The sequence below is a fragment of the Vigna radiata genome, chromosome 9, assembly GCF_000741045.1.
Source record: "Vigna radiata var. radiata cultivar VC1973A chromosome 9, Vradiata_ver6, whole genome shotgun sequence".
Taxonomy (NCBI): Eukaryota; Viridiplantae; Streptophyta; class Magnoliopsida; order Fabales; family Fabaceae; genus Vigna; species Vigna radiata.
This window is the reverse complement of record NC_028359.1, coordinates 12,807,568-12,823,649: the sequence shown is the minus strand read 5'-3', so window position 1 is coordinate 12,823,649 and position 16,082 is coordinate 12,807,568. Positions and strand designations below refer to the sequence as shown.

The following is a 16,082-nucleotide window of genomic DNA, read 5'->3' as shown; positions in this document are numbered from 1 at the left end:
AAGGAACAAATTAAATGAACTTTAGTGTTAACATTATTTAGCAAATTTTATGCATTATATAAGGATTAAATATGTCTCAAAGATGTTATTGCCTTCTAAATTTTAAAGAATTAGCTCCTAATCTCATACAAGCAATGCACCTATATTCTCAGCTGATAGAAAGAAGGGACTCAACCATATAACAAGAAACTCAAATGTAAGTTCTCCCCTTCTAGTTCAACTTATTTCTTTTCTCCTTGTTCCATGTCACTCTTTACATTAATGTAGTCTTCAATTTTTAAAATAATAGTGGAAAAAGTACCCTAGGAAAGAAGGACATAGTATGTTGAATTAAAAGAAGCAAAAATTTCAAATATTGTTCATCTATGATTATTATATTTATGACGATTGAAAAAGAAAACATAGATTCCAAATTAAAAGATATATTTATCAATTCATATTTAACAATAAATAAAATATTGTATCTAATTTGAAGCTTGCAGGTTGAGAAAAGGATGACACCATGTTCTTCAGTGGTAAAAGACTCTCTAAGAAGAAAGTTAATTGTATGGAAAGAGATGTCAAAAAAGAGGAGCAGACATCATAGAAGTTCAACCTGTCCTACTTCTGTAATAAGCATGAACGACAACTTGTTAACAACATTTGTGCAAGATCCTGTCTCTCCTTTGGTCTATCACCTTGATAAACAACATGTGTATGCCACAAAAACGAAGTTAACTAGGTCTGTGTCATTTCCTCTACCTGACCCCTCATCAAAAAGAGAAAAATTTGAGGCTGTAGGGAACGCTTTTTCACCGGAAGGGAAAGGAAAATCATGTTTTGAAAGCAAAACACCAAAGTCAGTTCAATTTGAATCCTCGAAAAAGTTTTACCTAAGGTCCTTGTCTCAAAGTTTCAATGTAAATGAAGCAATGATTACAAGAGATGTTACTAGTTCTTCACCTCAGGATCATAGTCTCAACGAAATCAAACATTTTAAGAATCTGAAACAGAAAATAAAGCATGTTATAGGAGAAAGTAGAAAAGAAAAGCTTCGAGTAGCTATGGATGCTATTATTGACAAACTTCCTCAAGGCCATGGGATATCGAATAATTTGAAGAAAGAAGTTTTTAAGAAAATGACAGATTCTAATGATAGTAGAGAAGGTGAAAACTGTCATGGAAGATATAATGAAAGTGATCGTGTTACTAGTTCATTTGCCAAGCATCACTGGAACATCATAAGAAGAAAATTGTCTCTTGAAGAACCACTAGACAATTATTTTCGCTCCCATGAGAAGGGCTTTAATTCAGAAAAAATTCACCTCCAATCCAAGCAGCTAAAATTAAGAACAGAAAAGGGACATTCACCATTGAAGATGCTGGTACAAAGGATGCTTTCATTGCCTGATCTCAATTCCTTGTCCTATCCTTATCAGAATAAGGACTTTCCTGATATTTCATCCGTGACTGAGCCAAAGCCAAAAGTAGCTTCTGGGGATGGAACATTGAGTTCAGAGAACAGTTCCAATCAGAAAAAGAGGCCTGGCCTTAATTTACATTCAAAAATTCGGCTTCAACCAGAGACACTTGCAGAAGATTTGATTCATAAACACCCTGACAGTGTGGATGAAAATGATCAAGAGATTAGTAATATTGTTGAACAAGGATCTGAGTGCAGCAGTGAGATTAATGGCAAGGCTGGTGTGGCAACTGATGATTTTGGACATAGTTGTTTTAAAAGTGTTGACACCTCTGATGACCAAGAAATGATTGAGCCGATAAAAGAAAACATGACTGCAATAGAAGAATCAGGTTTCCCTATCTCACTCAATTCTTTTTTTCTTAATATATGCTACTCTCTCTTAAATCGCGTTGTGGTTAAAATACATTTTCATAACCCATAAAGAAAGAGTTTGAATTAAATTTTGAAAAGCAGATATAGGGAAGGGTTAGAATCACTAACATGTAATCACTCTCAACTTTGAGAACACACACACACATATATTTCCTTTGCAAAATGTAGGTCAGTTTAATATAATCATGATATATGTCATTATCTGCATGTTAAATCTTCAATAGTGTTAGTTGCTGCATACTGAGTTGCATTAGTGATTTCAGTGGATTCAAAATTGATTACAGAACCTGGCATTGAGCTAGAAAATATTATTGAGCAACATGAGGCTACCATGGATTCACTCAAAGTGCAAGACACCATAGAGAGTGCTCAAAAAGTGGAGATTCAAAGCAAGAACTTGAACTATGACATTACTTTTTCTCATATCCCCATCAAAGACAAAGCTGAGTTTAACTACGTGAAATTTGTAATTGAGATATCTGGACTGACTGGTAAAGATTGCCTTTCTGCATGGCATTCAAGTGACCACCCAGTTGATCCACTACTCTATGAAGAAATGGAGAATGACCTTGATTTCTGCACTTATGGGGGCAGTGGCCAGTGCAATCACCATGTTTTGTTTGACCTAATCAATGAGACATTGTTGGAACTTTCTGGGAGGTGTCACTGCTGCTGTTCCATACCTTTTTCATCTTCTCATCCAATGCCAAAAGGGTGTCACACTCTTCATCAAGTGTGGACTCATATGAACAAGTCCTTGTGTCTCAGATCCAAAACTGGGCTAACCATAGATGACCATGTAAGTCGTGATCTAGAAAGGCGTGATGGGTGGGTGAACCCTAAATTGTATGCACAGTGTGTCAGTTTGGAGCTTGAAGACTTTATTTTGCATGATCTTCTGGAGGAAATATCATGTGACTTAGCATGCATTTAAGGAAGCTAAGTTACTGAAAAAATAATGTGCATTTTCTTAGTGTCATCCTTTGTAATCTTATTTAGAAGGAAATGTATTCATAGTTTGGGAACTCTATCACGATTCAAGGGGAAAAGTTTAACTTATTCACTATAGTTTGAATTTCGATAGGAAAATGGTATTTTATAATCCAAATTTTTTTATACCCATTTCACATTATCTTTACTATTTTTCACTTTTTTTTTACAAATACAAAAGTGTACTTCTTTTATAACCATATTTCATTTGTATGAGTTATCAATGATATCAATACATGGAATTACCAACCGTCAAAATATATCGGAAATGTCTAAAATCTATCGATAATGGCATTTTTTCTACGTATTACCGACGGTCATAACTTCATCAGTAACAACATTGTCGGTAATATTTACCGACGGACTATATGACTATCGATAATTATCAAAGGAATAATTTGTCGGTAATTGTCACATAATCCGTCGGTAATTAATGAAGAAAAAATCTATCGGTAATTTTCGAAGGAAATATCCGTCGGTAATTATCGAAGGAAATCTCTGTCGATAATTGTCGAAGGAAATATCCGTCAAAAATTATTGAAGAAAATTTTTGTCAGTAAGTCCATCGGTGAATATCCTGATCTGGTTCATCTTCTTCCTCTTTCCCCTTCTTCTTTTTCCTCATTCCCCTTCTTTTTTTTCCTCAGATTTCAAATTTTTTTATCACACTTTCTTCATTCATAAATCAAAACAACAATCCAATTCATTCCAAAACCAAAATCAAACACTAAACTAGGTTCTCCAATTGTTTTAGAAACCCTAAAATTGGGAAAAATACCTAATTAGTTTTTGAGCATCCATATTTTCTTCATTTTCAACAAGATAACATGCGACCACCATGTTGGCAGCACACTACTCCGTGTGGTTCTCCCACGGCAGCGGTGGCGTTCTCCCATAGCAGCGGTGGTGCGGCAGCGGTGACACTCTCCAACAACAACAAGAGTGGTGCTCTCCAACGACAGGGTGGTGCTCTCCAACAACAGTAGTGACAGTGTAGAAAGATGGTTGCACGAGAAAGAAAAATGGTTGTAGAGAAGATGAGAAAGCTTTTGAGATGAGAGTAAAGAAAAAATAAAGAAACTCATTTGTGAAAGAGTAAAATATAGTCTTCTTCACACAGAGAGAGGGGATAATGGAGGGGAATTTTGCTGCTCTTTTTACCGATGGATTTATCGACGGATTTTCTCCGTCAGTAACTACAATACGCATTACCGATGGATTTATCGACGGAATATATCCTTCGGTAATTACCAAAGGACTTCCTGACAATTTTTTGTCGACGATAGTTGTAAAATAAATTACTGACGAATTTACCGACAGATGTTGTTCGTCAGTAACTATAAGATACATTACCGACGAATTTACCGAAAGATTTTGGTCGTCGGTAATGACCGAAGGATAATTTCCACCAATAATGCATCATTTTTCGTCAATAAAATTCCGTTGATAATTCCATGTATTTTGTAGTATGTCTTAGAAAAAGAAATTGATTTAATCCCCTAAACTTTAATTCCTTTTATAAATACAAAATTTAAAATTTAGCTTTTATTTTAATTAATCCAAAATTAAACACATATTTAAATAGATTAATTAATTAAAACTCAAAATTTTATTATTTTTTTGTAAATAAATATCGAGAGGTTTTATGATAGTTTGTAGACGTTTCTAAAGTTTTTTACGTTTGAAGCAAATATAATGTGTTCTTAGATTGAGGTAAAAGAATATGGTGACTTTTATTTAATTTTTATTGTATATGATATGTAAGATTTAATAAATGTCACTTTTCCATATAGTACGTGTTCTATTTTTTTTAGTTATATATAAGGAAAGAAAAAAAGTGAAAAAAAAAAGTAAAAGTAAAACTAGCCTCTTCCAAATTTACTTCTTTCATCACTCTCCATATAGTAATTGTAAAAATAACTTTGTGTCTGTACAATTACTTTATTCTATTTTATTAATTTATGATTTTTGAAAATGACAATTTTGTTTCATTTTAGTTTCAATTTCTCTTTAAATAAATAATCAAAATCTTTCATTCTATTTTTTTTTTCTTTCTTTCATTTTTTTCCTCACATTTTATTTGGTTCGTTTTTTCTCCAGCTTTTCTTTCATTTTCTTTCTTCACATTTTATTTCGTTCCTTTTTCTCAAGCTTCATTTAGAAGCTATTCACATTGAATTATGTATTGTAAAAATAATAGTAAGAATTCTGGGAGCATTTCCAACCTAGGTATAAAACTCTATAATTATATTCAGTGTCTATTTTCCGATTCGTTCCTTTAAGTTTTCATCTTAAAGTTCTATGATTTGTTTTTCATATCTTTTGTTGGCTTTTCTCGTGGGTGTAAGAAATCAGTGGCAAACTATGCACAAGTTTGAAATGCTATTGTGACTGCACTTGCTACAAGGTTCATTCAACAAGGGCTTTAAATCTATATATAATATAAGATATAAAATCAAAGTTTGTTCTGAAATTTGCCTTCAATTTATTTCTCAAGGTATATAAATATCTACAAAACTTGTGTGAACAGTATAAAACCATACGAACTATATATCCACAATCAAATGAAATATACACGTGTAACGGTTTCTGCTTCGTCAATGAATTATAGCACTTGCAAAATTGTCAGACTGTTGTCAAAATTCAATCAGCTTCAGCAAGACCAATGGCAATCCCTACAAAGCAGAGAAGCTGCTATCAAAATTCAGTTAAATACTGCAAATGCAATGCTATATTAAGATAATTTAAAATGTAATGTGTTAAAGCAAGGAAAATGTGTTATTAATTTCCAAAAAACTTTCTAAGGTGGAACAACGATAAGAAAATCATATTCAAATAACCATGTCTTTAGCTCCATTGAAGTTGCATTGTCATTTTAAGGAAGAAGAGAAGTGCTCATGAAAAACAAGTCATTTTCAATCCTTTAATTTCACATTTATAAGATCTTAACATATTATATGCATATTTTCCTGCTAATTCAATTAAAATTTCTATGACAATATTATACTGCAACCAATATGAACAAAACCTTATGTTCCTAGGGAATTGAGTTTTTCAGTCAGTTGACCTTCTTTCTTATAAGAATAAGTTGTTTTTCAACCTAAATGAACAATTAAAGGAAAATGAGCAAGAAGAACGTACTACTTACAAACTATGTCTATGCCAATTTTGTTTTATGAAGACTATCTTCAGTCATCACAATACTATCTCAGTAGACTTTTCCATATCAGAAGCACTTCTCTCCATGTAAAATGCAGAATCAAGTTGTTTCGTCAAAGACTTAATAGCTGTTTGCTTGGATCGTAATCGGTATGGAGGAGTCATGTTCAAAGCATTATTTTGAATAATATTACTCCCATGGCCATGGCTAGCTGGACTGACAGATAACCCCACAACTCCAGAACAAGAAATATCATTTGTTCTCACTTCTTCATTACAAACATGTGAATTAACTGCATTTGCAAGCTTTCTGGGAGTGGCAGGTAATTCACCTCCATTTCTTCTCTTCCTTATTATTGAAGGAGTTGGGAATGTTTTAGCTGCCTTTCTCAGTATTGATTCAATAGATTCTGAGCATGATTCAATTCCCTTTACATGAGGTGGAGTTACGAAACCAGCAGATGACTTCATTGGTGAAGAAATGTCTTCATTCTGCAAGCCAGAAGACATGTTAAAATTAAGAGATTCTGAAGGATGTGGATTATCAAGCCGTGATGATTCATGACAAAAAGAACCAAACGTTCGACTTTCCTTTGAATAAAAAATTCTAGTTGATCTGTCACCGTTCATATCACTATAATTCAGACAATGATCAATTCTCTGGTTAGCATTGAGTCCAGGATTCACAAATTTTGGCTCCCTGTTTATTTTAAAATTGTCTCCCGACCCTGATTCCAAGTTACTACAGCAGAGACCTTTGTGGAATAATCTATGACAGTGTACACAATCAGAATCAGCACTTTTTTTTGGTGGAACACTAGAAGAATCTCCAACCTCTCCAACTATTCCAGAGGACTCTAGTTGATTCTTATCACTGTTATCAAGCTTAGTAATGTCTGTAGCTTTAGATGACGATGCAACAGTGGCATCTAATCCTTTATTCGAATAAACATGAATTGTGTTAGTTGTAGAATGTTTAACTGTATCTTTGATAGCAACTTCCATACTGCTCTTTGGAATGGGCGGAAGTCTTCCATTAGCTAAATAAAAATCCTTCTTTTTCTTCAAAGAACCATTCCAGTGATTCTTTATTGCATTGTCAGTCCTGCAGAAAAAAATAATGTAAAGGGTATGAAAATTTGTAAAATATATATTCAATGTATGATACAATTGAAAACAATACAAAAGAATATATAGAGACTGGTACACATGAGTATTTATTATTGTATAGTGATACATTCTACATATGAACTATATAATTTTGTACCAAAAAAAGGAATCCTAAGTACTTTCACAAAAATACTTTTTAATGAAATTGAGCAGATTGATCTATCATTGTTTCAACAGAAATAAACTCTCCATGGAAAGAAACTGTTTGCATACTCCAGCTAAAGATTGTTCAATCTTTGGTTATAAAGAAAAGAATGTTAGTTGTATTAGTTAGAAAGAAAGGAAGTATGATAGGAAATAAATAATAGAAAGGAAAGAACAAAGACCTACAGTTGATTGATGACTATTGAAAATTAACAAATTAAAATAACATGTTATGCTATTTTTAAGGAAAATAAAAGTCATGTTGATTAGTAGGATTTATTTGCTATTTTCTAGGCACTGAGAGCACTAATTTGTTAGTGGTTATAGATGCCAACATTTTATTGCATTTCCGTTCAATTATTTGTTCTATAAAAGCAATAACACTCCTCAATAAAATAAATAAGCAGTTTTATATTTTTTTTTTCCACTCTCTCAACCTTTCCTTCAATAAAATAACCTACAGCTTCTTTGGTTTTAGACAGAAATCAGACGGGAAAAACAAGTCTCTTGAACACATTGGGAGTAGAGAAAGAATTCCTTTTACATTATGATGATGTCTGGCATTCTCATCAGGCTGTTAGGGGTCAGAGGGCATTTCCTCTATTATAAAGACTGGTTGGTTTAGAAAATCCTAAACCATTTTCTGTCAGAAACTATGACAAGAATATAAAAGAAAAAGTTTTACGTATATTCAAGGGAAAACTCAACTGGAAGAACTGCCATTTAAAATTGACTTAAATATTCTTCGGTTCTTGTTAATATGGGTTAAATTTGGTTTAAGCTCCGTAATATTATTTGTATGTTTGAGCCTTGTAGAGTTTAAGATATTTGAAATGGTCTGAATCATCATTTAGTGGTGAAATAGCAGCATTTTGGCATATCATTGCTACATCATCAGTGAGCAAGGTGATACACACCCTATAAAAATACTTATAACTTATAAGAAAAAAGTTAAAAAAACTAAGACCAAATTGGACCATATTTATGAGGACTAAAAGCATATTTTAATAACTATTGAAGTAAGATCAATATTGTCTTCAATGGATAAAGTAGCAACTACTGACTATTCATTTTTCTTCATTACATTATTCTTTTTCCCTGTCTTTTTTCCTTTGTATGGAACGTGTGTGGGTTGAAAACTAAATTTCCTTCAAAAGGAGTTTATGACAGTACATCCTCCAATGATTTTCATCATTTAAAAAGAGAGAAAGAATAATAATACAATAAATCAAACTCCACAACTAGCATTCAATGAAACTTGTTAGATGTTAATTATGACTTTAATTTCATTTATGACAGCTAAAGAATTAATTGGAAAATAAACCTTCCACATAGAACCTTGGCTATTTCAGCCCATTTGTTGCCATGTGTACAATGAGCTTTCATAAGGGCTAATTCCTCCTCCAAAGTCCAGGGATCCTTCTTTATGTCTGGACTAAGATGGTTGCACCATCTGTAAATGTTTGAAACTAACTTCGTGATAATGAACATATATACCAAAGCCAATGCGCATGTATTTCATGTTCATGAAGGATTTATTAACCAACAGAGTATATAATAATACCAGGAAAAATCTAAAGCAAAAATGACAAAGCTCGTACAACTTAATCTTTTGAGTAGCCCATACACAAACAAAGATACGAGTTGTAGTCAAAATTTGTAATATTCTGAAAAAAGTTCGTACAATGTAAATCAAAAATAACAAAGCTCGTACAACTTAATCTTTTGAGTAGCCCATACACAAACAAAGCTACGAGTTGTAGTCAAATCTTATAATATTCTGAAGAAAGTTATTCTTTAAATTTAAGTACAGTATGATGAGAGGTTTTAGAACTTCAGAGGCTAAACATTCTAATTAAATAATACAATGAAGTTTAGGATTTATCAATACAAAGAATTAATTAAAAAAAGATAGAAAAATTTCAGGCAAAGGTCAGTTAGCCTTACCGTTCTCGGCACTGTTTTCCTATTCGACCGGGCAATGATTGGGATATCAAAGACCATTTTGTAGGTCCATGTATAGACACCAGTTCAATTATTTTATCATCCTCCTGCATGTCAACTAGGAGAAGTTAGAAAATACGATTGTTAGAAAATAACAAAAATGGAAAAGGAAAGGACTAGGTTTTACCTCCTTTGTCCAATGTCCTTTAACAAGTTCAGGATTAAGAACTTTTTTCCATCTGTGAAGACATTGAACTTCTGATTTATCCGGAAAAAACTCAGCTGGATTCAACATTTGATAAATCAATTTCATGAAATGACCATAATGCTTTCAGAAAGCACTCAATACAAAAGATCTTGCATACATGATGATTATGGTCACATCACACAAAATAATTCCATTGGTTCACCCATATATGAATTCTCCTTCACAAAAAATAAAGCATTCAAACATTAAGGAAAGATGAAAATAGAGATTTAAGAACTTTAGTTTCCCTGGTTTAATTCTGACTTTTTGACTTAAGCTAATAAGTTCATCGTCAAGGCCTTTTAAGATATATTCTAGTTTTTTTACGTTCAGATGAGTATGCTCTGCAAATGGAAAACTGTAAACAGGAGCTCTGCAAAACTATATTTATTGGGTCATTTTGCAATTTATTTTAGAAACCAACAATCTTAGTCCTTCAATTCTAATATCTCAAGTTCAAAGACTCGATACACTTTTTAACTCAATATCAAAGGTCGTCACTACATAGCAAATAGAAGTATGTACCTATTTTCTTCCAATTCTTGCCATTAAAAACTTCAACAGCATTCTTTAATGTTTCATCCTGCAGCAAGTTAAAGAAAGCACTAAATTCAATTCCAAGTAGGAGTAGCAATGAATACAAATATGTTGAATTCAATATACAATGAGTTAAACCATAAATATACAAATATATAGCAGTCATTAAATCTAGTAATCCCAATTCACCAGGTAATCAATTCCTAAGAAGCAAGCACATAAAAATTAAAAAACTAAATCAAAAAGATTTGGCAACTGAACAAACTTCCCAGAGACTAACCTCCTTTTCCGTCCAACCATCCTTTACCCGTCTAACAGGACCAGTGGTTCTCCTACATACAATTAAAGCATTCACAAAATGAAATCCAGTGCAGAAAGATTGTAGAAAAAACAATGAAAAAGGAAGTAAACCAACAAAGAATTCTCCAAAGAAAAAAGTAAAATCAGGTACTGCTACAACATGTAAAATTAAGCAACAACATATAAACAGCATACTGCAGTTCCCTCAAATTGCAACACTATGATCAATACTGGAGAACAATTAAAGAACTTAAAACAAAGTTACCACCTATTACACGGCAATGCTGATCCCGTTTTCCTTGATGATGAGGGAATAGCACTGTCATTTCCATCTGATACAGAAGAACTAGAAGGAGCATAGGTTTGTTTATTCTTCAAACAAAGCTGCTCTGATTTCTCCTCAGTCATCTCCTTCTAAAATCATCACCAAAACCCAAAATCACAATCAATAAACCATTGCACATAACTTCCTAAAAAATGTAACGGCAAACTGTATACATCTATTGAATTTCGCATGAAAATATCAAAATCCCTCTAAAACACAACAAGTTTCAATCTTTTAGAAGTAAAAGACAAAAACTTCAATTCCCATAAGCCGTTATTAAATAATGGCACTACCAATGTGAAAAAACTCCAAAACAAAAAAGAAAAAAAAAAACCGTTATAAAAAACCATGGGCATTAACCACACTCACAAATAGTAATAATCAAATCATAGTAAGTTCTGTGACCCAAAAGCCGAAACCTACAGTGGCAACAAAAAAATAAACGTAAAAACTCAAGACATACAATTTACCTTGATAGAAAAAGATAGACTGAGAGTGAACAGAAGTTGATAAAAAAAAACAAAAGGAAACGAAACCGTGAATTTACGTGAAAGAAAAGAGATACCTCCCCTATTAGAAGGAAAGTGGCGGGAATAGAGAGGAAAAAGGAGGTAAAAACTGCCAAGAGCTACAGAAAAGAGTTAACAATGGCTTTAGAAAACTGGTAACCCGTTGAAAACACGTAAGGAAAAAGAAAAAGAAAAAATCAAATTAAGTTTAAAAACAATAAAATAATAGGGGATAACTAATTTAGGCTGTTTTTTTATTAATTAACCAATGAGAATGAATCTGCTTTTATTTTCTCAAATATTTTTAGCCTTTTAAATTCAAAAATATATATTTATAGTATCCAGATACTATATTTGAGATAAAAAAAATTAAAATTGGTTTCCAAATGATAAAAATAATACTTATTTTCAAATATAACATTTTTTTAATTTGAAAAATTAATTCAGGATTCAATCAGCATTCAAAGATTGAAAACAGAATCAAGCCACCCCTTTAGTTACCGTTTCGCATTTATAATTTTCTCTTAGATTCAGTTACTCTTTTTTATGTATTAAATTATATCTTCTTCTTCAATGTATATTAACTAACTCGGTGTGACTTTTATGTTTTATTTTTAATTTAATAGGTATCAAATATTGTTGCCTTTGTACATATTTGTACAGAATAAGTATAAATGTTAATATTAATTTTGTATAAATAAAAATTATATAATAAGTTTTAAATTTTCAAAATTAATATGTATAATAAATAATATGTTCAAGCATATCAAACACATTTTAAATTTATTAAAACTAATATACAGTGTGATATAATATTTTTTTTTGGTTATTCATAATTTATATTAAATACATTTTAATTAGATTTAAATTCAAATAATATATTAAAAGAGATAAAAGATTAAAGCATATGATATTGAAAATTTAAAATGTTTTCTGAATGTTATCTCATTATTTATATATGAATTAAGATGAAAATAAGTTCAGACATCAACTATGATTATCTTGGTTTTTATCTTTTAAACAGATTCTCGCCTTCATACTTAATAAGCATGAAATTTTTGCTGTATCCTTTAAATATAATATGCTCTAACAAAAATATATATAAGAACACTAATTTTTAAATAAAAATTTAAAATCTTAAAACTACTTTATTTATATGATTTATATTTTTTCAAATCTTGTACATGTTTCCTAATTATTTTAAATATTAATTAGATTTTTACAAAATAAAAATAAAATCAAATGAAATATAATATTCTTAGAGATTTAATGTCTAAAAGACACATATTTTCTTATACTTCCTTTTTCAATATCAAATATCAAGAAAAAAATTAATTACAGAAATCTTAAAAGGGTTTCAATTCATAAAATTCAAATCCAAACATTTTTATATTGAAAAGGTAATTACTAAAAAAAATAGATAATAATGTCAGCTTAAAAAATATTAAAAGTTTGTCCCTTTTTTCGACAGATTACTGACAAACTTAAATCTATCGATAATAATATAGTCACTAATATTTATTAACAAAATCTAATATCCTTCAATAATTATCAACAGAAAAACTTATCTATAAATACAAAAAATTAAATCCATTGATAATTATCGAAGAAAATATAGTTGGAAAAAACATAAAAAAATCTGTTGATAAATTCGTGGATATATATTTCAATATGCTTCATCTTCTTTCTTTTTCTCCTTTTTTTTGTTTTTCTAAGTTTTATTTTTCATTTTTTTTGTCAAAAATTTAATTCATTCTAAAACCAAAATTAAAGACTAAACCTAGTTTACCCTAATTGTTTTAAAAACCCTAAAATTAGGAAAAATCATCAATCTATTATTTGAACAACCATGTTTTTATAATTTCATATATTTTTGTATTGTAAGCAACAAACAAAAATATTAAAAAGAATTAGAATTAATTAAAAGTGTGTCCTTAAAATTATTTTATTTTAAGGTTTGTGTTTCTTAAAATGTAATATATTATTTGAATAAAATTGTATAAAAAGAAAGAAAATGTGTAATCAAAATTGTAAGAAGAGAAAAATATTTTAGAAATATAAGTAAACTTTGTAAATATTGAACAAAAATATTAAACAATTTATGTTACCTATTAACATAGGAGTGTTTTAGTAATTTAAATAAAAGATAAGTATAAGAACGATTATGAAACGAAAATGGACAAATATGTATATTTTTATCGTCGTTCTTATACCCAATTTAAAAAAATCAAACATTATTCATACCGATGAATACATGAATTCCCAACCAAGATCAAGACAAGTCTAAATTGTACTTGGGATATAAGTCGTCTTATCTTTGTCAAAGTTGCGTTGTCTTATCTAAAAACATTATTAGATAAAATTTTAAAACCCTATGATTTTGATTAAGTGCTAAAATCATTTGAGTACAAAACCATCATTATCCCTTATATAAAATTTGATAACTTAATGCACACCAAATCATGAAAGACACAAGTGACCATTTGATAAATACAATACCTTGTAATCTTATTTTATTTTGATAAAGCAAAAATGCTCTCAAACAATAAAACACATAATTGAACTAACCTCATTCTAAAATGAAAAAATAGAAAAGGTTATTTGCAAGGAATTTCTACCTCTTCCCCCACACTCTTTAGGTTAGGCCATTCTTGGATGGCCTCTATTTTTTTAGGGTCGACATGAACCCCTTGTTTATTGACCACAAAACCTAGAAAAATGACATTATCTACACAAAATGTGCATTTTTCAATGTTTGCAAATAATTAGTTGACCCTACGAATGGAGAGAACAACTTTAAGATGATGTTCATGCTCATGCAAACTTTGACTATACACTAAAATGTCATCAAAATATACTACTACAAACTTTCCTATGCATACCCTTACAACATGATTCATGAGTGTTCCTTGATACATAAGGAGGTATGAAGGTTGTTGAACATGAAGAAGGTTTTCTAAAGCTTTCTATTCAAAAGAATTTCATGTTGAATGACCTTGTGGGAGGGAACAACGCTCTCCTTCATCTCAGTTTCATCCCTAAAGACTACTCTTTTTTTTTTCTTGACATTGGATTTTTTTTTCTCGGATTCCTTGTTGAGTTCCATTTGTTCTTGATCCTCAGACACTTGCGAAGGTGCTAGAGGATGAAATAAAAAATTATTATCATTGTGATGCACAATTATTGCATTAGAAAGACCATGATGAATGGTTTTATGGTCAAATTGTCAAGGTCTTCTTAAAAGCACACGACATGCTTCCATAAGAACTAAATCCCATAAAACTTAATCTTTGAAGTTCCCAATGGAAAGTTGCACTTTCACTTGATCCTTAACTGTTATATTTCCATCTTCATTTAACCAATGAAGTATAAAAGGTTTTGGGATGGGGTATCACAGTTAGGTTCAATTTTTCAGCCAATGTAGTTTTGCAACAATTGTAACAAGATTCATTATCCACAATGAGAGAACAAGTTTTGTTTTTAATTTGACATCTTGTATGAATGATATTCTCTCTTTAGGATATTTGTTGAACACTTGGTTGGTTGTTAAGAAGTCTTATCACCATGAGAAGTTTTTCGTCACAAGGATAAATGTCCTCTCCATTTGACTCTTCTTCATGCTTACTCTCACTTTCACTAGTGTTGGACTCTTTCTCACCACTATAAATGTAAATGCCCCTCATGATGATGGTTCTCTTTGGTAGGGCATTATTGTTTCGAAAAATTTGGAAAAACTCTTTCGTTGCCTCAAGAGCCAACAAAATCCAAGCGATCCCCTTATGTGTATAAGGTACTAACTCGAGTATTAAATCAGGTATCAATATGTGGACTCAGTACCCATTAAGCTAGAATGTGTAATAACCTTGCTAAACTACTAAAAGTAATGGGGGAATTGAAAATGAAATTAAAAGAAATAAAATCTAAGCGGTAATGCATTCTTCTATCTAATTCGATCTAAATAATGCATGAAAATGGAGAATGATGCAAGGAATAAAAATTAAAGGCTAGTTCTAGAAGACAAATGTAAGAAATAAAATATGGATTATGTAATGAATGCCTAAAAATTACAAAATCTTGTTATTTCATACCTATTTTCACTTGATTTTCCAATTATTGGCCTCTTAGTTGCCTATACCTACTAAGGTAGTCTTTTAGGAAATGGAAGTTGGAACAAGTAGGTGGTTGTAAAGTGGGATAAAATATGGTGTTCCAACAGCCTAAAAAAATATGAAAAGATCTTTCCAATTCTGTTTTGAAGATGGCAAGCACTAAGAGCTGGAGTTTGAAGCATAATACTAGTTTTAGGCATCAATTCAAGTGTAATTGAGCTTCCATATCACAGAACCTTTGTAGTTTTTTTTATATTTGGTCAAGTGTCTTTGGAAAATGTCCTTGGTGCAATTCCACATTCACATTTGAACATTGTAATAGCCTTAATTTGTGCATTAGTGTGAAAGTGTGTCAAGGGGCTCCAAGTGTAACTTGCACTTGCACTTTCACTTAGGATCGTCTGGCATTTTCATTTGCATCTCTATTATTTTGCTTGATTGCTTGAATGATTTATATGTGTTAAGTCTCTGTGATATATAGGATAACATAACATCTAGTTAAACCTTCTCTTGGTTTTAGGAGCATTTCAATTTACATTTAAAAAAGCTTTTGAAAGATTTCTACCTAGAAGCTTTGGTAAAGATAATCTGAGGAAACTCTGGCTAAGAAGGAGCTGGAGTTGGTTCTTAAGCTTGTCCATTTGTGACTCACCTCTGCTTCTTAGGAGTTACTTAGAACAACTTTACCTTTAGATTCTCTTTAGAAATCCAAAAACAATAAAATTTTGTGAAAACTCTCTTTCACTCATAACTTGTGTAAGTTCTTGAAAACTTTGTGAAAATATTTTCTAAAACACTTCATGAGTACGAG

At 31.0% G+C, this 16,082-nt stretch overlaps 2 protein-coding genes across 2 annotated transcripts; one reads left to right on the top strand and one right to left on the bottom strand.

Moving 5' to 3' along the window:
- Positions 1-617: 617 nt before the first annotated feature.
- Positions 618-2,771, top strand: LOC106773374. The gene is made up of 2 exons (XM_014660071.1): positions 618-1,794; positions 2,122-2,771. The coding sequence occupies exons 1-2, from the start codon at positions 618-620 to the stop codon at positions 2,769-2,771; spliced, it is 1,827 nt and encodes a 608-aa protein (XP_014515557.1).
- Positions 2,772-5,229: 2,458 nt separating this feature from the next.
- Positions 5,230-11,355, bottom strand: LOC106773373 (transcription factor MYB3R-3-like). Its single transcript, XM_022786256.1, has 9 exons — positions 11,124-11,355; positions 10,597-10,742; positions 10,309-10,360; positions 10,017-10,074; positions 9,432-9,526; positions 9,248-9,351; positions 8,625-8,753; positions 5,976-7,091; positions 5,230-5,518 (listed from the first exon to the last, which is right to left on the bottom strand). Exons 2-8 carry the CDS (start codon positions 10,734-10,736, stop codon positions 6,023-6,025), a joined length of 1,647 nt encoding a protein of 548 aa, XP_022641977.1. The 5' UTR covers positions 10,737-10,742; positions 11,124-11,355; the 3' UTR covers positions 5,230-5,518; positions 5,976-6,022.
- Positions 11,356-16,082: the final 4,727 nt, after the last annotated feature.